The sequence below is a fragment of the Sander vitreus genome, chromosome 21 (genome assembly GCF_031162955.1).
Source record: "Sander vitreus isolate 19-12246 chromosome 21, sanVit1, whole genome shotgun sequence".
In the NCBI taxonomy this organism is placed as follows: domain Eukaryota; kingdom Metazoa; phylum Chordata; class Actinopteri; order Perciformes; family Percidae; genus Sander; species Sander vitreus.
Genome location: NC_135875.1, coordinates 9,898,030 through 9,919,525, shown reverse-complemented (window position 1 = coordinate 9,919,525; position 21,496 = coordinate 9,898,030). Strand labels below are relative to the sequence as shown.

Genomic DNA, 21,496 nt, shown 5'->3' with positions numbered 1-21,496 from the left:
TTTGGACAGAAACAGGAAGACATTTAGCAGGGTGTCCAGGGGTGGAATCGAGCCATGGCAGTTGTGATTAAAATTGAACCTTAATGGTACACACCTTACCCCTTGAGCTACTGGGGTGCATTGTTTCTAAGAAATGTTTTGACATAATATATGATGACTTTTTAAATTTCGACTTTTTTTTGACTTACTATACTATGACTTTTTTATGATTTTTTGCAACATACTACACTATGGCTTTTTTATGACTTTTTTCGACATACTATACTGTGACTTTGTAAAATCTTTTTCGACATAGTATTATATTACTTTTTTGCCATACTATTCTATGACTTTTTCGACTTACTATACTATGACTTTTTTATGACTTTTTTTTCCAACATACTATACTAAGATTTGTTTCGACATACTATACTATGACTTTTTTATGACTTTTTATGACTTATTATACTATGACGTTTTTTTCGACATACTATACTATGACTTTTTATCACTTGCTATACTATGACTTTTTATGACTTTTTTCAACATCCTATCCTATAACTCTTTTTGACATACTATACTATGACTTTTTTTCTTCATTTTTTGACATACTCTACAATGACGTTTTTCGACATAATATACTATGACTTTTTTATGACTTTTACAACATACTATACAATTACTTTTTTTCCCCTCGATTTACTATACTATGACTTTTTATGATTTTTTTTCAACATACTTAACTACGACTTTTATCGACATAGTACGTCTTTTTTATGATTTTTTTCAACATACTATATTATGACTTTTTATGATTTGTTTCAACAGTCTCTATACTATGACTCATTTCGACATTCTATACTATGACTTTTTTCTACATACGCTACTATGACTTTTTTTATCACTTTTTACGACATACTATACTATGACTTTTTCTGACTTTTTTCGACATACAATACTATGACTTTTTCATGACTTTATTTCAACATACTATACTATGACTTTTTATGACGTACTATACTATGACTTTTTATGACTTTTTTTCGACATACTGTACTATACTCAGACTTTAAAAAAAATCTTTTTACAACATACTACACTATGACTTTTGACACACTATACTATGACCTTTTTTGATGTTTTCTGACTTACTATACTATGACTTTTTATGACTTTTTTCAATAGTCTATACTGACTCTTTTCAACATATTACACTATGACTTTTTTATGACTTTTTTCGACATACTATACTTTGGCTTTTTAAGACTTTTTACGGCAGTCTATATGACTCTTTTCAACATACTGTACTGTGACTTTTTGCAATTTTGAGATATTTTTGCTTCACTTGAATATATGTTTATGCTACTTTATGCTTTAATGTATTACTATATTGTATTAAATACTCAACTACATTAATTTGAGTTCTATAACTACTAGTCACTTTGTAGATTTCAGATTTTACATAACATATATGATGACATAAAATACATTGCATCATTTAAGATTAAACCAGTTGTTCCCCACTTTTTTGGCTTGTAACCATTTACAATAAAGCAGTGTAGGTGGGGCAGATTGTTTTATTCAAGGCCCAAAGTATTCAACGTTTCACAAAAAAAGCAAAGGTTAAAGGAAAGGTTCGAAGAATTGATACAGAATTGTGTATCAGATCTTTGTTTTTCATCTTTTCTACCCTGTGAATCATTTCATGACCTGTCAGATTTATCTTGCGACCCTTTGGAGGGGCCCGACCCATAGGTTTGGAACCACTGTACCAAAGTAACTCTAACTGTATATAAAGTAATATAAAGTAACTGTATACACTTAATTAAGCTCCACCTCGAGCAGCTACAACGATAAAATGATGCTTACACATTGATGCATTGGTATTAATGATTTAATATATGATAATATATCAGTTACAAAGGCCATTTTTCTGCAGAATCAGCATTTTACTGTTGACACTTTGAGTACATCTTGTGGATAAAACTTCTTTACTTTTACTTAAATGCAGAACTTTTACTTGTAATTGAATAGTTATTTTTAGATTGTGGTTTTGGTACTTTTACTTCTTCCACCACTGCTCAAAATATTACATCATCATAATTATAGTTATTTGCATATTGCTATATAATATTTAGCAATGAATAACACCTTTTAATTCATCTGTTAAAAAAAAATCATAACGGATGCAATGATTCCACTGTGGATTTGAACTGACTAAACAACAATATCTAACACTAAAACTAATTTTCATCATACTCAATATATCTATTTAATTGCGTGTATCTACATAAAAAGGAATTGGGTTTTTTCAATTAGACTGAAAAATGTGAATTGAAAATATAAAAATACCTTCTATTTCCCTACAGTGTACATAGAGACACACAGTAAGCTCAAAACTGTCATTAAATGGAAATATCATGTCCTGCTGACTAGGATTCAGATAGAAAATCACTTTAATCTGCTTTCGAGTGTATGTATAAATGCATGGGAAAACACTGCTTATGTAACAAATCCTCTGAGTGATTGTGCTAAAAAATCTGAGTATGTTTCAGCATTTGTCTCTGACTTTTCTTTCATCCACATCAAACATAATTGTATTACAAGACAGCAAATCTGCAGTCTGTGAAAAGAAAACCAATAAAAAAATATTTATTTTTTTAAACATAAAATGGATTGAAGTCTCCTGAACCATGAACCAACACACACAATTACAATTTAGTTTGGTGAAGTTGACAATTAAGAAATATACAAAATAATAATTATTCATCATCAAATGCATTTCATCACAAACTTCTTTCTGTACATGTATATTAACACAGATACAGTTTTTCTCAATTGCTAAAACACAATTTCTGAAAACATTAAACACAAAACCTCATCTTCAAGCACTATTTACAAAACCTCTGACTCCTCTTGCAAAATGAAACTTTCGCCTCAAAACAGTTTTACCTGTTCAAAATCAAACACTGCTCTCAAATCATAAACAAAGTGATCAAAATGATATACACAATCAAGCAGTCAGTAAACAATACAACATATAGTTCTCAGGGAGAAGTACATTTTTAATCTCAAAACAAATTTCATATTTTTCCATCATTGTCTTTTGATGAATGAAAACATGTTCTGTCATAGTAGCTCAGAATTGATTAGAAATTACTACTCTGCTTTGCTCTTTGCAATTTTTGTTGTTCTTCCTCTACCCCTATTTTTACAGTACTGTACCCTGCATCTCACAAACTTGTCCTTTGTCTCTGTGATACTGTAATTCTTGTTTTTTGTTGATATAAACCTGCAACCAGTCAAAATCTATTGAGCAGTCAGTACTTTCCCACCTTCAACACCTGTTTGCTCTCTGAACTGGCTTATATTGGTTGTGTCACATAATTTGAAACAAGTGAAATCAATTTTGAGTGGTTGTGTTCAATCAAGGACATGTGTTCTCTCTTTGTGTTTGATTGTTGCCACTTGTGTTTACCAGTATGGATGACATGTGCATTAGAGTGCAGAATGTGTTTTGAGAATGAGAATGTGTTGAGAGTTTTGCTGAAAAGTCTAAGTGAGATCTGCAAAATTGTGTTTGACCATGTGAAATGGTTTAAGGTATTGACAACAGACAATTAGCTAAATGAGTTCAGGCAACTGAGAACTTTGTTCAGCCAATGGGTTTTAGTGTTTTAGCAATTGAGAAAAGCTGTAATAAAACTCTTCTCATGATAAGGAAGAAAGGCATCTCCGCTTTGAGCTAATAGCCTGAGAATTATATTTACAGGGCGACTATATACAGTACTTATAGCACCAATTTGTGCCTCTAATGTGCAAGTGCTACATTCGAGTCACAGAGCTTTCCGGAAGAAAAAAAATACCCTGCGATCTTTTAAAAATGTAGATGATCATTTAAAAACAAACAAAAAACATTATTCTGCATTTCAGAATCCTCAAAGACTATACTGGTCATCTGGATAAAAAAATATTATGTTTGCTGCATCTCTGATGGCCAGAAATTATGTATATAGTTGCTCAATTTGAAGAGTAAATCAAATTAAAAAATGTTTACTATCAACTTTATTTGTCTGCATTAATTTTTTTTACCATTATTATAACAAAAATAATGGGTTAACATATATTCCCAATATTGTACATAAAAGGGAAAGGAGATGTGTAATTTCCCAAAGCATTTTCACGAATGGGTTCGTATGATATTGACGAAAAGTTACACACACTAAAACGTACGAAAACTAGGAGACCGCCGGATGGCCACGTGCCATCGACTACAGAGCTCCATGCTACAGAGCGGCAGTTGCTAGATGTTTAAGCCTCTACAGAGCTTTGTGACGCGGCTACAGACCTCTGTCACAGCTCGTCATATCATCGGCAGTTAGTAGATGTGTGTAGCCGCTTCTTCTTTTCGTAGCTTTTCGGGCGTATGGTTCATGAGAACAGGCTGCATTTCCGGCTTCTTGGACAGGAAACGGAGCAACTTTAGAATATTTTTTATCATGCAGCAGATTGAATATTTTTTCATCCGGATGGTTGCAATAGTCCTTGAGGATTCTGAAAATACGTTAATAATACCTTACCATTCCTTACTTTTCTAAGATCAAAGGTATTTTCGGAAAATCTGATGACTCATTACATTTGAGTCATCAGATTTTCCGAAAATACCTTTAAACAAGATAATATACAAGAAGCAGAAATGGCGCTACACTCAAAACTGACATTATTTACAAATACACATATATATGTACATGTATTGACTTTGATACTAGTACAGATGAGCTGCACTTCCTCCTTTGCTCCTGTCCTCAGACTTCCGCCTCTTTTTCGGCTTTTCCTCCGAGTCCCTGCACAGGCCTTCATCGCTGGCCGCTTGCAGGCTGTCGAAGGTTCCCTGCCTCTCCGCCCCCTGCAGGTCCTCTCCGTGCAGCCTGCGCTTCTTCCACAGTTTCATGCAGCGATCCAGGCAGCTGAACCTGGCCTCCGTGGTGCAGGCAAACATGCCGACCGGCACTGCCAACACCATGGCGCAAACAATGACGATAATGTGGATGAGCCTCTCTCTTTGCTCCAGCTCACTGATGTCACTTCCCGTCACAAACACGATGCACTGGCCTTCTCTCGGTGGATGGTTCTTCAGGGTCACACACACCTCATATTTGGTGACAGGAAGCAGGTCGCTGACGGTGTAGCTGTTGATGCCGGGGCCAATGTAGATCATCTCCTTTTTGTGTGAATCGTATTTGCCAAAGTGGATGGTGAACCAGGTTTCTGCTGGGTTGCCCGTTGCTGCGTACCACTCCAGGGTGATACCGTAAACTGTCTGCTTGGCAATGCGGATGTCAATGTAGGCATTCTCATCGGATGACAGCATGGGGACAGGTGGAGGGAGAGGAGCAGAGGAATCGGAGGAGTTGATGTTAACCGTGATGCTGACAGAGGAGTTGCCAATAAAGTTGTTGGCCATGCAGGTGTAGAGTCCTCGGTCTGCCAGGTGAAGAGTGGGGATCACCAGCTGGGAGGTGACGGTCTCCTCGTCTATGTGAGTCTCTGTAGCTGCAAATAGATAATAGAGTGTCACAGCATTTCAATCAGAGGCTTGTTTACATCTGATAAAGACATAGTAACCCTAATACCCTAAAGACGGTATTGTTTGTGTATGTATTCATTAAGCAGATGCATCCTGAAAGTTCAAAATATATCACACAACGTGCTCCCTGAGCAGGTTCACAACAGTTTAATGGATGGTAGTAATACAAAAAATCTTACCAGCAAATCCTCTTATAATCTTCAGACTGTACATCCACTGAATGGTTGGACCTGGCCTGGCCTTTACTAAGCATGTGAGTGTTGCATTTGCTCCGAGAGGTAAAGTGATGTTAGTCTCTGGGGCAGAGGCCACCGGATTCATGCATGTTTTTAACTGGATCTCGTGGAAAAACTTTTCAGCTTTGGAGGCAGGGCCCGAGCACATCAAATAAGAGTTCATGAGAATGATGGGAGGGCTGACCGCCCTGATGAATTCAACAAAGCCTTTGAGGCGGCAATCGCACAACCAAGGGTTGTCATGCAGCGCCAAAACCATATTGGAGACCAGCCCTTCTTTCCCCCACGCTTTCGCTGCTGTTTGGTAAAGAGGCCAATTAATGAAGACATCTTTTGATATGACACTAAGCTGATTGAAGGATAAATCTAAGTAGGTCAGTGCAGGTAAGTGTCTCAAAGCGTGTTCGGGCAGGATGTCCAGTCGATTGTGCTTTAGGTCCAAAATCTTCAGTTTCGGTGTGTCCTGAAACGCTGTCCATGTTACTGAAGTCAGCTTGTTACCTTGCAGCCGGAGCTCAGTCAGGTTGGTCAGCCCATCCAAGCTTTTGATGCTCATCAAAGTGATTTTATTAAAATTCAGCCAGAGAAACTCCAAGGCACTCATTTGAGAGAAAGCTCCTCGAGGTAACTCGGTCAGGTGGCAGTTTTCAATTCGGATTTTAATGAAATCATGGGGGATATCCTCTGGGATTTGTCCCATGGAGGTTTCCATACATAGTAAAGACCTAGAAGGTTAAGACGAGATATGTTTAGACAAGAGCAGTGTATATTTTATGTTCATAGCTACCCATGAACATGCACCACTGGAAAAATGTATGGATAGTGTTTGTATATTTTAGAACACTTTGGTATAGCAGGTTACATGTAAAACAACAGGGTCATGACTAACACATACTTTTAAGAGTTTGTATATTTTCAGTGTTTACATACCTTCCCAAGTTGTCATCTGTGCAGGAGCAACCAGTCAGACAAGTTGGTGACCCAGGGGTGATGAGATAATATATCAAAGCGATATGTAATGCGACATAAAAGGTGTCCATATTCCTAGGGGAGCATGTGGAATAGGCCTGCGGAGGCAGGACATGGGCTGCATGGAAGAAAGCCTATTACCTTAATCTTCCTTGACGTAAGACTTAAGACACCAAGTGACATGTGAGACACATTGGAAAGGTGTATTTATAGCGGAGGTCCACTTTGTCTCGATAACATTGTCAATACTCCTCAAAAGCATAACAACACTCACCACAAATGTTCAATCAAGATTTGTCAGTCTAATTCAATTTATTTGTTCCCCACCAAAGCCAAGGCATTGACATGACAGGATGGCCATCTGTTAAGTGGGCCGGAGCCCGTTGGGTTTAGCAGCACACAGAGGGAGGGCTGCAGAGAGACAGATGTCTGGAGAGGACTGTAATCTGACCTCAATAATCTGAACACTGGTTGTCTCTCAGGTTGTTAAATCAGCATATAAAGCAAGTGTGAAAACAGACAACATCTACAGCCTTTCAGGTTCAATCTTTAACAGGTATTTTTGCTTTAATATCCTTTTTTTATTATTGGTGAACATGCTAGTTTAACATGCAAAGAGATAGATCAGATGTTTGGTAATGCAAGAAATCTCCCAGTTATCATACATTTCTTTCATACGTTTTATGTTAAGGATATATATTGATGATTCCTTGGTTTACTTGCATGGCAGAAGGCCTACAATTCATCCAGAGACACTTTCCAAATGTCTTGAACAAATACTTAAGATTATTTTTTTGGGCATTTTTTGGCCTTTATTGACAGGACAATTGAAGAAATGAAAGGGGAGAGAGAGGGGGGAATGGCATGCAGCAAAGGGCCGCAGGTCGGAGTCGAACCCAGGCCCCCTGCATCGAGGAGTAAACCTCTATATATGGGCGCCCGCTCTACCAACTGAGCTATTCCAGCACCCGAACGAATACTTTTTAATGACGTAACTTTCGTCTACCTAGATAGGCCTACTACACACTATTTTTCCTGAAGGGACAAAACAAACTGTCCTGAAGTTGATTCAGCGTTCTTTTTAAATTACATATTTAAGGATGAATTCCACACATCTGTATGTATTTTAGGCTCTTGAGTTGAATTCATTAAATCCTAAATCTTTATCAAAAAACTGCAGGTTTTATCGATGCTTCACTGTATGTGCTAACAAGACTAAAGAAAGATGTGTGCTGCTCTGTGAGGCTGTACTTTGGCACAGAGGTGCTAATTATTCAGTGAATTAGCGATCTGCATATGTTTACGTTTGTTACTTTTTAATGCACATAACAAGCCATTTTCTGCTTCAGTCAAGATGACTATTCATCTATTCAAAAATCAATATTCTGATATGTAAGAAAAAAGCTTGAGAGCATATATCAATATAAAAAAAGTTTTATTGTTATACAGTACATTCATGCATACACATATATTACAGGTCCCAAATATTTACACATTATAAAATGTACTGTATTTTATGTTTTCTGACCCAACAGTAAACCTGGCACGTTAACATCATACTGACATACAAAACTAATAACTGCTGGTTCATAATTTCTATAACTAATTTATGTTTTAAATAAAGACTTTAACACAATGCAAGGTAACAGTTCGGAAAAAATCAAAATTATTGGGTTTTAGACAGTTTAGGGCAACATTTTCCTCTGCAAAACATCACCTTTAAAAGTGCATAATGAATTAAAAAAGTTTTTTTTACACATATACTGTACACCACATGTAAATATTGAAACTGTGTCACTGTGTATGTTTTCCCTTTTTTGCTGCCACCAAATGAATGGTGGTTTTTATTCCCATAAGGCTGTAAAACAACTTCATACTTCCCATGTTGACTGAGCCATCAGTGTCCTCTGTCTTTTGAGTCTCTGAGCACAGCAGTTTTATCTATTCACAAAACAGTCCATTAAAAAACAAAGTGCATCCTCTGGAGGTTGAGGCATTCATTTGGTTTTAGCAGAAGTACTCGTTAGGTGGTCCCTCAGTCCTGGCTGTGGCCTCCGAGTCAACACTGGACCTTGCTGAGAGCAACCTGTTGGATTCGTCAGGATTTAGCCTAGTCAGATACTCGCCCTCCATTCCTTTAGCTTTGGCCGTGGGGCCCAGGGTCTCAAACGTGACGTACGAGTCCTGCAAGTCTTTGGACTGCCGCCCTAGCAGCTTTTGGCAGCGCTTCTTTAGCGCCCCGCAGCACACAATCAGTGTGAGGGGGACAGCAATCACGCATGCCACCGTTATCACCACCACATTGATGAGCTTCTGAGTGCCACTTGCACTGGCCGCCTCATCTGTTGAGAAGATTACACACTGCTCCTTTTTCGGGATCAGGCCTTTGACGCAAACACAAGCAATGTACTTTGTCTTCGGCACAAGGCCGTCAATGGTGATTCGGTTCTTTCCGGCACCTACGTTTACCCGACGCATGTCTCTCTCACCAAATATAGCATATAGGACACTGAATTCTGTGGTGTTTGTGGCTGTAGGGGCTCTCCAGTTCAGAGAGACAGTATGGTCTGTGTCGCCAATTACCTTCACAGAACGCACTACCCTTTTCTCCGGAGCTTGCTGTAAGGATGAAGCATTGGCTGCTAAGTTGCTCAGAGCATCCACCTCCACCGGTTTCTGAGGGTCTGGCGGCTTGCCTCGTCCCTCGGAAGCACCGTTAGATATGCTGTAGCTCTCGATCTCATACTTCCCAGTCGCGCCTTTGCCATTAAGAGGTTCGATGATGGGCTGGGCAGCTGTGGTGGTTGGTGGAGGAACATATCTGGCAATAAGTTTCTCTTGGTATGCTGCTCTTCCAATGCCACCAGGTTTCTTCCCTCTGGTTTTCTTAGGGACACCCCCACCTGCTTCCTCTGACCGAAAGGAATCTGTGATCACCAAAGAGATAATAGCGTCTGCGGTGCCCACAAAGTTGGTTGCTTTGCACACATATTTCCCAGAATCACGGTAGGCGACTGCAGGCACACTCAGAATCGACCAAATTATGCCCTCCTTTGAAACCTCTTCCTGAACTGAAAAACAAAAAGCAGACACTCACAGATTAGTTAAACAGATTAGCAAAAAAAGAATAACTGTAATCTCATTGACACTTTGACTTGGACAGAAATAGATATTGTTCTAATTTAAGCACATCTGGAATTACTTCAGGAGAACATACCGGTGCCGTTCATTTTCTTGCCATCGGCGCGGCTCCAGGACAGCTCAGGGATGGGAACTCCAACTGTGCCGCAACGCAGCAGGACGTTGTTGCCCAGTGAACTTCGTACACGTGCCACGGCCGTGTGCACCCGAGGGCCCTGGCACCTCTGCAGCTCCGCTTCAATGAAAAGAACCCCTGACAAGCTCTCTGGATCAGCACACCTCAGCCTGGTGTCGATGAGAGCAACGGATGAGGAAGGGGATTTCTGAAATTGGACCAGATCATACAGCCGGCAGTCACACAGCCATGGGTTGTCATGGAGACCTGCAGAGGAAATCAAGTGTGACAAAGTGCTGTCAGTGAAAAGAAAAAACTCAGCATCTTTTTATGAACTAATGTCACTACCATCCAATACATTTTCCTTTACACAACACCAACAAGTAATTTTAAGACCAAGTATGTGTGGCTGTGAGTTCAAATAAATAGAATGACTTGTTGCAATGTATCAAGAATTAACGTGACACATTGCACACAATGAACATAATCCCCAACTCAGCTTAAAATGCTTCTGATGTCAAAGAAGTGGTCGTCATGCAAGGCAGCTTAAAAAGAATACATTCCGGGATCCTTATATGTCACAGCTTGATCCTCACCGAGAATTAGTTTGGAGGAATCCTGGGATGGTTTCACACTCAGCCACATTGTGAGAACATCAGCAGGAACAGTTGTCAGAGTGTTGCTGGATAAGTCCAGATAGGTGAGATTCTTTATGTGCATGGTGGCATCGGCAGGGATGGTGGAGATCTTGTTGTTGTGTAAGTCGAGAAGCCTCAGGTTTGGCATATCAGTCAGGGACTCCCAGGGGAAGGAGGTGAGGGAGTTGCCATCCAGCCGGAGCTCATCCAGGTTGTAAAGACCACGGAAACTGTCAACATTCAGTGTATTCAGTGAATTGAAAGACATCCACAGATATTCCAGGCTGTTGAGGTAGTGGAAGTTGTCGCTTGAAATCCGTGTGATTGCTGTCTTTTCGATGCGCAGCTTCGATGTGTCAATGGGGAAATTTGGAGGAACCACAGTGATTTCCGGATCATTGCAGAGTACACTCCTGCAAGAAATACAAATGTGATAGTTTACAATATAGACAATTAAAAGGAACAATATTAAATCTACTTTAAAACTGTAGGGGTTTGTAGAAGTGATCTTTAAAAAAAAATTTCTTTCATTGTACATAAAAAATAATAGTTAGGCATTTATTTGAGAACAATATAGTAACCTATTGTTCAGTAACAAGCAAAGGAGATTAAAGGGCAACTCCAAGTTAATCCTCCACTATACAGAGTGACTGAACAGACGAAAGCTGCGGTGAAAATCACTTTTGCATGCAAGAAAAAAAACACATGTACTGTGAATTAAATTCAAATAATAACCTTTAATATAATAAATTGACATATTTACCTTGCTTTTGATCCATCGCTTAATTTGTGGAAGAAGCAGCTGCATTGTGCAGGACATGAACTGCTCAGCAAAGGAAGACAAACTAAAGCCAGACAAACAGCAGCAGTAAAATGTCGACTCATTTTCTCTCCTGCAAGCTACTAACTCTATGCAGCTAAACTACAATTAAAAAAATTGGCGCTACAGCTCGAGTTTAACAGCTCATCAGATGCATCGTGGTGGTTTGCAGGCTCACAGCTCCATACTGCTCCGACTTGTCTGAATCCTGAGATAAAAAGGATAGGCAGGGATTAGTGAAGGACTTGGGTTATTTCCATTCACACGATTAGGCTATTGCTTCCTGGAAGCTGACAGGCTGCATAATTTTCACTCATTCTAAGGGAAATACTTTCCAAAAAATTGATTGGATGGTAAATTATGTACACAAAAAACTGTACAGCACCTATATGAAGTGGAGGCTGCAGGTAAACAAAAATATTACATAACCATCTAAAAACAACTCTGATATTAAAGCACAGGGACGTGCTACAGATTCAAATCATTTTAATAAACACCAGCTTTTCTTATGTTAGCCTTTCCTTAAATTATTATAATTATTGATTTAGTCTGTTAAATTGAATACATTGACAGACTGTAGTTTGTACGATGGCTAGAAACTTAGCAACACGTGGCCACTAGATGGTAGTGGAGAGTTGCTATGGGTACTTTATTGTGTTACTCACTCTCTTGTTATTAGACCAATGACAACACTACTGTATGTAACCACATGCAGTTGATCACTGGGCATAAATATCAAATAAAGAATACTTTTTGAAACTTCAAAGAAGTATGTGACAATAACCTCAATTTCTTTAAGATTACTATTGCTTTCATATTGTATGATGTAGTTATATATAATAAAATAATATATATATATATGTGTGACACACATTGTCGTGTTGTCACAGTCTTTGAGGGTTTGTCCACAGGTGCAGAGGTTTAAAGACACGGCTGTAAGGCGGGATTTCAAATCCTTTAATCCAGTCATCTCTCTGTCTCTTATTAATACATCTTTGTTCTATTTTCTTTCACGAGGGTTATCCCAGGCAAAGAAAAATATATTTGCAAGAAAAAAAATAATCCTAATAAAGAATGGCCCCTGTCAATGTAAAATTATTAAAAAGCCCCATACTTGGAGAAAGGGAAATAATGAAAAAAAATGTTTTTGAAAGAAGGAAGATACAAAATGAAATGAAAACTGCCCAATTGTGATCTCTAATCTAAGAAATGTTCATTTGTATTATGTAAAACATGCTAAACAAGGCTGTTTTTTCCAATCCTGCAGGTTTATACATAGTATTCAGATCCTGAAGTAAAAGTAGAAATACCATAGTTTAAAAAATACTGAATTCAAAATATTGCTTAAGTAAAAGTACAGAAGTATTATCAGCTAAATGTACTTAAAGTGTCAAAAGTAAAAATACTCATCATACAGAAATACTTCTTTCAGTGGGTTATATTATTAATAATACATTGTATTATTAGATATTGCTACTTAAAGTTGTAATTTGACAATGTGTTGCCACTTTTAGTGAGTAAAGCACATCATTTCTATGGGCTCATCATGTGTAGTAAAACAATTTAATATTTCCCTCTGAAATGTAGAGAAGTAGAAGTATAAAGTATCAAATGAAAGTAAAGGTACCCCAAAAGTGTACTTAAATACAGTACATGTGAATGTGCTTAGTTACTTTCCACCATAGCATACAAAATGTAAAATTTGAATCGGCAAAGTATCTCACATCAGATAAAGTGGAATACAATTATATTCTATATCTTTTTATTTATATTTCATATAAACTATATATCTCCCTCTGAATTGTAGAGAAAAAGCAGTCTTAGTCTCCCCTACGTAAAAACATTTATTTCAGCTTTTCATCTTGCTCCTGATCCTCCGGGTCTGTCAGTACGAATGCAATTTCAACAGTGAAACCTTTGTTCCATTGCAAAACCATTCAGCAGATTATGATGGTGTAATAACTGTTAACCAATGCATTCATGTGTAACCACTGCAAGGGTAAAGACAGGATATCCTCGTCAGATACAGTCATAGGATTTATTCCCACATTTTAGCTTCACAATAATATTAATAAAGAAGTTAAATGAGATCCTATTTCCTTCAGTAATTTAAGGATTTATGGTTTTATGGTGGTCTTCCACTGTGTGTCAATGTACAAAGAGTAGAAGTTTGAGCTTTCAGTCAGGACAATATGGGCAGTTTGAGAAAAGGGTATTATGAGTCCATTGGGACACATCATTACTTCATAGTTAATGAGTTTGTGGTAATCTGTGGGCAGATTAGTGGTGCAATTAGACTCGGCCCAAATGGTACATTTTTAAATGTTCAGGCTGTTGCCTGAGTAAAGGGTCACTTTTCTACTGACCTCGTTTTTAGGGTTATTTCCGTCAACAGATAAATAAGTAAATTAATAAGGTCCTGGTGCTTTCACAGACTTTTTAATCGACCTTTCACATTTACTGTGGCTAGTAAGAGAGAACCAACTGTATTTTGAGTTTAAAAGAAGAGATTATGTCGTCATTTCTCAGTCAGGTGTACAGTAGAGAACTGGTTGTTGGGACTGAGTTGTGACTCAGGGGACACTTTCTCTGCAATTTTACTACACAACATACAACTGAACCTTTATTTCTGTGTACAGTATATAAATGTATGCAGTTTGAATAAAAGTGATGTCTTCACAACTTCCCAATTTTACTGGCATTACTGGCACAAAGAAAAGACATTTAGGAAAAAGAAAAAAACATGACGATATGTCATGGATAAGTCTAATAGCCTAAAAAAAATATGATTTGGTGAAAAGATTTCCAGAACTTGAGCAGTCAAATCAAGTCAATTCTATTTACATAGCACCTAATCACAAATTTGTCTCAAGGGGCTTACGATATGTAGGCTACAGCATACGAAGCCCTTTATCCTTAGACCGCTGATTCAACTAAGGAAAAACTCCCCAAAATAAAATAAAATAAAAATGTGATAGTTTATTAAAAGGAACAATATTAAATCTACTTTTAAACTGTAGGGGTTTGTAGAAGTGGTCTTTAAAAACAAAATTTCTTTCATTTTACATAAAAAATAATACAGTTAGGCATTTATTTGAGAAAAACGTAGTAACCTATTGTTCAGTAACAAGCAAAGGAGATTAAAGGGCAACTCCAAGTTAATCCTCCACTATACAGAGTGACTGAACAGACGAAAGCTGCGGTGAAAATCACTTTTGCATGCAAGAAAAAAAAAACACATGTACCGACAATTATGGGAATGGAGAAAAGCAAGAGCAACAGAGGAGGGATCTTGCTTCCATCATGTAGTAGAAAAACATGTTTTCTAAATGAATCAAATACAATTTTAACATAAAGCTAAATAAGCACTGAACAGAGTGATTTAACCATGCTTGTTGTATATTTAAGAGTTAACGTTATATGCCCTCCTGTTGTTCAGCCTATAAAATGAGTTTGCTATAAACAACATTTCCCATGTTTCCATTTTTCCTTATCACCCACAACAACATTAACACTGTCAGCTGAATTAAGTGTGTTTAGGGGGTTTCTCCAGAAGGTGTCCTGCAGTAGCCATAACTCAAATGGACAAAAAATCACAGCTGAGCTCTGAATCAACACACTTTACATCAAAGATTTGCGTAGCGAACGCGCAAACGTTTGGCGATTACAAAGTTGCAGTAAGTTTGAAGAAAGTCTGCTCGTTAGGACATTCTTCGGGGGATTTTAAAAGGGGTTTACTAAGATTAGTCTCTTCGTGCTTTTCCACGTGAAAAGAGCCTTTATAAGGCGTCTTTTTGTTGGAGTGGTGTTGTGCTACACAACTTGAAACAGGACTTGTCTTTTTGTGAAAAAGTTTATTTTGTGCATTTCAACATGGCAGCGTATATATTACCGGAGGGATTCACGGAGTTTGATATGTTTACATTCGGCACAGGGCTTCTTGTTGCGGGTAAGTGGACCGATCACACCGGAAGACATGTTTCACTTTCTGCAAGAAGTAAAGGGACAGTTCACTATGAAACCATTTGCTTTGATTATTAAAGCAAGAACACACCAACCATTTTCCTCATTGTGATGTTTGAAGTGCAGCCGTTTTTTCACTTACAACCATAAAACTGTGCTGATAAATTCAGGCTGATAATAACAATGTGATACCAGAAACTAAAAGGGGCATTTCTCTTTTTTTTCACTTTTAGGCACGCTTGGATTCTTCCTCAATGCCATCAGCATTGTGTCTTTCCTCAGAGTGAAGGAAATGCAGACTCCCAGTAACTTCTTTGTGTTCAATCTTGCTGTGGCTGACCTGTGTTTGAATATTAATGGACTCACAGCTGCATATGCGAGCTACCTCAGGTATCAGACGGAGGACACACTGAGGGTTTAAAGATATTTTCTTTACACAGGCCCTTTTTTTTATCATGGTGGGGGTACTGCATTTCTTTTGGCAATCAAAAAAGGCATAGTATTTGGGTAGCACAAACTTAATAAGCCTTTTGCTCTCATAAACCACAATCCCATTTATTCAGTGTGTAAAGTTCAAGTTTTTTAAGCTACCTAACAGCATCTTTATTGAAATGTTGCAACATTTAAATAGGCTATGTTTATGTCCTGTTTCAACCTTTTATATATTTTATTTAGTGGTTCCCAACCGGGTCGTCAGCAGGACCGGATTAATTCAATTCAATTAAATTTTATTTATACTATCAAATCATAACAAGAGTTATCTCAAGACACTTTACAGATAGAGTAGGTCTAGACCACACTATATAATTTGCAAAGACCCAACAATTCCAGTAATTCCCCCAAGAGCAAGCATTTAGTGCGACAGTGGCGAGGAAAAACTCCCTTTTAGGAAGAAACCTCGGCCAGACCCAGGCTCTTGGTAGGCGGTGTCTGACGGTGCCGGTTGGGGATGTAATGAACAGTGGCAATAATAGTCACAATAAAGATAATGGAACAGTGACTAGAAAGAGTAGTTGTAGTAGATCATGGCATTAACACACTAGGGGCCCCTATTGCCCCTCCTTATTGACCCCAACATGGGAAAATCTATTCAGTAAAATGAACTATGAAAGCACAATAAACTAAAATAGTAAAACTAGATATTAACTGATTAGTGATCCATACAAAATTAATGAACATATTTGCTATGTATTCTATTACCACCGACTAACTTCCACATGAGCCTACGGGCCCCGGTGCAGTAGCTCGCTCTGGTAATCAAGCCTTGGGAATTGGGAAGATAAATCTGATGATTAGTTGTTGTTTTTTTTACTTTTTTGGGTGACACATTGGAGAGTTATACCTATTTAGGACGTTGACTGAAACAGTCTGAGAAGAGCACTTTGGATTAACCGCTCACAGTTCTTAGACATTTTCAACTTTTGATAAAGAGGTTGCAAGGCTTTGCTTGGCTACAAAGGGTCACCCGTTTTCAAAAATGTAACCAACATGCTTTTACAGCCTGATGTAGTCATATAATGTGTAATATTGGGTTTAGGCAACATTCATCTGCAAGGTGGAGTATGATTCAAGTTAATTGTCTTTTCTAGATATTGGCCTTTTGGTCAAGATGGATGTGCCTATCATGGTTTTCAGGGCATGATAGCGGTTCTGGCATCAATCAGTTTCATGGCTGCCGTCGCTTGGGACAGATATCACCAGTACTGCACCAGTGAGTACAACATATCACCAGTACTGCACCAGTGTAATATAAAACTCAACTAAAGTAAATATATCTAATTTACAGTGTTACACTAAGTGATAGATATTTAAGTTATAGACAAATTTTGGAAAACAAAACAACAGATGTATTGATGCCATCATGGTGACTGTATTTGTAAAAGACTTTGACACTCAGTACTTAATCATGTCATTAAGTTTCTTTAGAGTTTTTTTTTTTTATATATATAAATAGTGCATCAAACTGAATTCCTTAGATTCTGTCACAGTTTGCTTTTGTTTTTGCAGCAGAAATAGCAGTAAGAAATGTCAACACACATGCCATTAGCTATCTCCAAACGACAAATAATATGTCAAATGTCTACTTAGATCCAAATTACATTATGCATGTCTTTATTCTGTAGGACAGAAGCTCTTCTGGAGCACTACGCTGACAATAAGCAGCATCATCTGGATTCTTTCCATCTTCTGGGCTGCTGTTCCTCTTATGGGATGGGGTGTCTATGACTTTGAGCCTATGAAGACTTGCTGCACCTTGGACTACACCAGAGGGGACAGGTAGAGTTGTGTAAATAAATGATACTAAAACTGAAATGTTGGCATGGACGAAATGGCCAGTATGCTGTTGTTTTCATCACTATCAATTAATGTTGCGATGTCTATAGTCAGCACAAAATGATGATTACTTATTTCGACTAAACAACACCTACACTATAAGTATATGAAATGCAGCCGTCCATAGCATTTTAACAAATATTTACCATATTACATATTATTTACTTATGTTTCTCTTCTCAACAGGGACTATGTGACCTACATGCTGACTTTGGTGGTGCTCTACCTGATGTTTCCAGCTTATACCATGTACTCAAATTACGATGCCATCCACAAACACTTCAAGAAGACCCATCACCACAGGGTAAATGTGCAAAACCCGTTTTAAAGGAATACAGATTTGGCAAAGACAATGTATTTTTCTACTTAACCTGAACTCGAAAAACTTGTTTTAGCTGTGCACGTAATGTTCATTGTGTTATATTTGGACACAGAGACACACAATGATGCCTCCAACATGTCACCAGCTAATAGAGTTGAGTGTGCTCACTGACATCTACTTGTTAACAATAACAAGGAGCACAACTGTAGATGCTAAGTTAGCATGCTAATGTTTGTGCTGGAGTGGAGTCAGAATTGAGCTTAGCCAGTGTTGCCAAGTCTTCTCCAATGAAAGTTACTAGCACTACCTGAAAAAGTCACTAAAAGCCCCTGGATGAACCCTGAACTAATTACTCTGAGCCTGGGAATGAATTACAATATAATATTTCTCACTTTCCCCCTGATGGCCTGAAGTCGCCAAATTTGTCGCTAATCACTTTTTTGAAATAAAGCCGCTAAATCTAGCGAGAAAGTTGCCAAGTTGGCCACACTGAGCTTAGCTTTGCATAAAGACTGGAAACAGGGTAACAGTATTTTCTGTCCAGAGTTAGAAAATACATTGACCAGCACCTCTCAAAGCAAAGCTCACTAATTAACACAGTCTATATGATTTGTTTAATCTGTGCACAAAACAGCAAGTCATGGCACTACAAAAGGATACAACTGAGACATATGTGCTGGAACTATTTCTTGTCCAGTTGCACAGACCCTTTTCTTTCTAGTTAGCTTACAGATACTGCACAAACAGTCAAACTGTAACCGACAAAACTGAAATGTGGTGTTCTTATTTCCAGCTGAATATTGTTAAAAAATAAACCACCAATGTTCTAAATCCACTACATCGCATGTGTAATATCTTTGTTTTCCAGTTTAACACCAATGTGCCTTTGAGGGTAATGCTGACGTGCTGGGGGCCCTACGTTCTCATGTGTATCTACGCCTGTTTTCAGAACGTCAAGGTTGTATCTCCCAAACTAAGAATGGTGAGCACTTATTTTGTTTAATTTAATCTGACAGTTTGAGGGAACATACTGTACAGTCAAAATGATGAAGAAAGGAAGGAAGGAAGTCATATTATTGCTGACTTAATTTAAAAGAGAATTCTAGTTTATTTAATCTGGCTAAACTGTTGGCTTGTTTACAATCTGATTATTTGACCACTCATGTTTTTTTGTTGTAGCGAGGTAACCATGTTCCTATATTAGCAAATACTTTGTTTTCATGATGGCCAGAACAGCAAAAAGGAGACCAAGTTGTAATAAACTGGAAATGTCCTTTAAATCAAGTAGTTTCATGATTAAATCCTTGTTTGTGCTTGCAGGTGCTTCCAGTTCTTGCAAAGACAAACCCTATCTTCAACGCTCTCCTTTTCTCATTTGGAAATGAGTTCTACCGAGGCGGCGTGTGGCACTTCCTCACCGGGCAGAAGATCGTTGATCCGGTTATTAAGAAGTCAAAATAAAAGGAAACTCATTACATTCTGGTGCAGAGTCTAGTATAATTTACTCTCATAACAGGTTCCTGTTGTAAGCATGAATGGGTCGTTTAGATGCCTGTCAGTTGAAATATTTTCACATGTGGACAGTAACTCCTGACAATCTCTACATTTGGAGCCTCATGCTGGATTTGTGTAAATCTATTAAATGTGTTGCAGGCAATTCATCCACTTTCAAATTACTGTATTCTTTCTACAGCAATTTGTCTTTAACCTGCACTGCTCCTCTGTCCGTGTGAGACCACTGACAATAAACCCATTGTGTTGCTGCTTTTCTACTGTATGCTCCATCTACTTTAAAATGTGTGTTTTAAAAAGCTGTATAACTGAGCTGCTTTAAAGAAGAGCCCTGATTTCTACAATTGACCAGCGTCAAGAGATGCCCTCTCATGACACACTTATCTCTAGCATTTACTAAACAGATTAATGAACTGTGTTTTTGTTCGGAAATCACCTCACAGTGTGAGGTGATGTACCTTCTATACATGGTGAGAAAAGCAGTCACTGTGTTAAGACTGTATTATTCAATTATACTATAGTCAACACCTGAGGCAAAGTGAAACTTACTGCATGCTTAGTACATAAACTGTTAAAGAGGTAGATAGTGTGGTAGATCACATACTTTCTTACCTTGGAGCTACTCATTAAAATGTTATGGTGTATTCTAGTTCATATTCCGTTAAATTAAACTTATTTAGCAGTTGTTACACTTATTATATTGTGCTGAGTTGTTAAAGAGTAAATGCACAGCCCTTTCTAGTGAGACAAATTGCAAATTCTTGGATTACATGCATGCCATTCTGTCTTTTCTAAATATGCGCCACATTCATAGCAAGTGTTTCGGTGTCAGCGATGGCGCAGAGAAGAAAAGAGGACAGCACTCTGATGTCTGAGTTGCTAAATACATGGACTCCAGAAATAAGCCCACTAACCTCAGACACGAATTACGTTCTTGCCAGTCGTCAACAGGTGAAATCCTTTCACTGTCAATGGCTCAGTCTTAACAGAGGAGGAGTCGGCCCTAATGAGCAAAAATAGCAAAGAGATGTTGTTGTGTTTTTTAAATCAGAAAAACAACACATTTATTTCATATGTAATCAACTCTTAATTTGCAGTGTTATCAACATGTACCAGCCATGATACATTATCTAATGAAATGATCAGTGCATAAAACAGGGGATTACATGGCCAGGTCTTCAGTATGAAATGTGTGAGCTTTGTTTTTTTGGAAATAACAAAGATGAGACAGAAACCTTTAATGAGAGTCAGAGTCAATGTAAACTAGTTCAACTCAAAGGCATTCATTTTAAATCAAAGAAACAGTGAAACAAAATATAACTCTCCTTTCGATGTAAAGCAAGTTTTTATTGGCCATGTTAGCTGTGTGGCTCTAGTGATGTAAATGGATGGATTCCCATGAAATGTTGTACAGACATTCATGGACCCCAGAGGATGATTTAATCTATTTTTTATTGATCCCCTGACCTGTCATCTAGCCCCATCATCAGATCATAGTGTTCATTCTTCCAATACAGGCAAAATGTTATGACAATCAAAGCAACCCTTGTGTCAGCAACTTGTGGGTGTTACTGCTAATCAGCAGACGTTGCGTGCTAAATAGGCCAAACTAAACATAGCAAACATTATACCTGCTTAGTATGTTAGCATGTTGACGTTAGCATTTAACTCAAAGCACAGCCATGCCTAAGTACAGCCTCACAGAGCTGTTAGAATGGCTGTATACTCATGTCATGTCTTGTTACATTGTAACAAGACATTAAGGTTAAAATCTTTGGATTTTGGATTTTTGCATGATGTATCTTTCTTCTAAAAGTCTGTGTCAAAAAAAAAGAGCTGAAAGTAAGTGTAAATAAAAAAAAAAAAGCTAAATTGGTAAA

At 37.8% G+C, this 21,496-nt stretch overlaps 3 protein-coding genes across 3 annotated transcripts; 1 reads left to right on the top strand and 2 right to left on the bottom strand.

Annotated features, from left to right (window-relative positions):
• Nucleotides 1-4,744: 4,744 nt before the first annotated feature.
• LOC144536748 (leucine-rich repeat, immunoglobulin-like domain and transmembrane domain-containing protein 2) lies at nucleotides 4,745-6,767 on the bottom strand. Its single transcript, XM_078280010.1, has 3 exons — nucleotides 6,733-6,767; nucleotides 5,746-6,527; nucleotides 4,745-5,532 (listed from the first exon to the last, which is right to left on the bottom strand). Exons 2-3 carry the CDS (start codon nucleotides 6,512-6,514, stop codon nucleotides 4,745-4,747), a joined length of 1,557 nt encoding a protein of 518 aa, XP_078136136.1. The 5' UTR covers nucleotides 6,515-6,527; nucleotides 6,733-6,767.
• Nucleotides 6,768-8,254: 1,487 nt separating this feature from the next.
• Nucleotides 8,255-11,611, bottom strand: lrit1b (leucine-rich repeat, immunoglobulin-like and transmembrane domains 1b). Its single transcript, XM_078279361.1, has 4 exons — nucleotides 11,429-11,611; nucleotides 10,624-11,078; nucleotides 9,989-10,294; nucleotides 8,255-9,842 (listed from the first exon to the last, which is right to left on the bottom strand). Exons 1-4 carry the CDS (start codon nucleotides 11,548-11,550, stop codon nucleotides 8,779-8,781), a joined length of 1,947 nt encoding a protein of 648 aa, XP_078135487.1. The 5' UTR covers nucleotides 11,551-11,611; the 3' UTR covers nucleotides 8,255-8,778.
• Nucleotides 11,612-15,006: 3,395 nt separating this feature from the next.
• rgrb (retinal G protein coupled receptor b) lies at nucleotides 15,007-19,881 on the top strand. Its single transcript, XM_078279891.1, has 7 exons — nucleotides 15,007-15,434; nucleotides 15,682-15,838; nucleotides 17,038-17,159; nucleotides 17,572-17,725; nucleotides 17,969-18,086; nucleotides 18,973-19,086; nucleotides 19,425-19,881. Exons 1-7 carry the CDS (start codon nucleotides 15,359-15,361, stop codon nucleotides 19,563-19,565), a joined length of 882 nt encoding a protein of 293 aa, XP_078136017.1. The 5' UTR covers nucleotides 15,007-15,358; the 3' UTR covers nucleotides 19,566-19,881.
• The last annotated feature ends 1,615 nt before the right edge of the window (nucleotides 19,882-21,496 follow it).

Excerpts from the sequence above, each read along its gene's own strand:
- rgrb (XM_078279891.1), top strand. The coding sequence starts at position 15,359 with ATGGCAGCGTATATATTACCGGAGGGATTCACGGAGTTTGATATGTTT. Across the intron at positions 18,087-18,972 it reads AGAAGACCCATCACCACAGG|TTTAACACCAATGTGCCTTT; the intron begins GTAAATGTGCAA and ends TTTGTTTTCCAG. Across the intron at positions 19,087-19,424 it reads TATCTCCCAAACTAAGAATG|GTGCTTCCAGTTCTTGCAAA; the intron begins GTGAGCACTTAT and ends TTGTGCTTGCAG.
- LOC144536748 (XM_078280010.1), bottom strand. The coding sequence starts at position 6,514 with ATGGAAACCTCCATGGGACAAATCCCAGAGGATATCCCCCATGATTTC. Across the intron at positions 5,533-5,745 it reads GATTATAAGAGGATTTGCTG|CTACAGAGACTCACATAGAC; the intron begins GTAAGATTTTTT and ends ATCTATTTGCAG.
- lrit1b (XM_078279361.1), bottom strand. The coding sequence starts at position 11,550 with ATGAGTCGACATTTTACTGCTGCTGTTTGTCTGGCTTTAGTTTGTCTT. Across the intron at positions 10,295-10,623 it reads TTCCTCCAAACTAATTCTCG|GTCTCCATGACAACCCATGG; the intron begins GTGAGGATCAAG and ends TTTCCTCTGCAG. Across the intron at positions 9,843-9,988 it reads CAAGAAAATGAACGGCACCG|TTCAGGAAGAGGTTTCAAAG; the intron begins GTATGTTCTCCT and ends TTTGTTTTTCAG.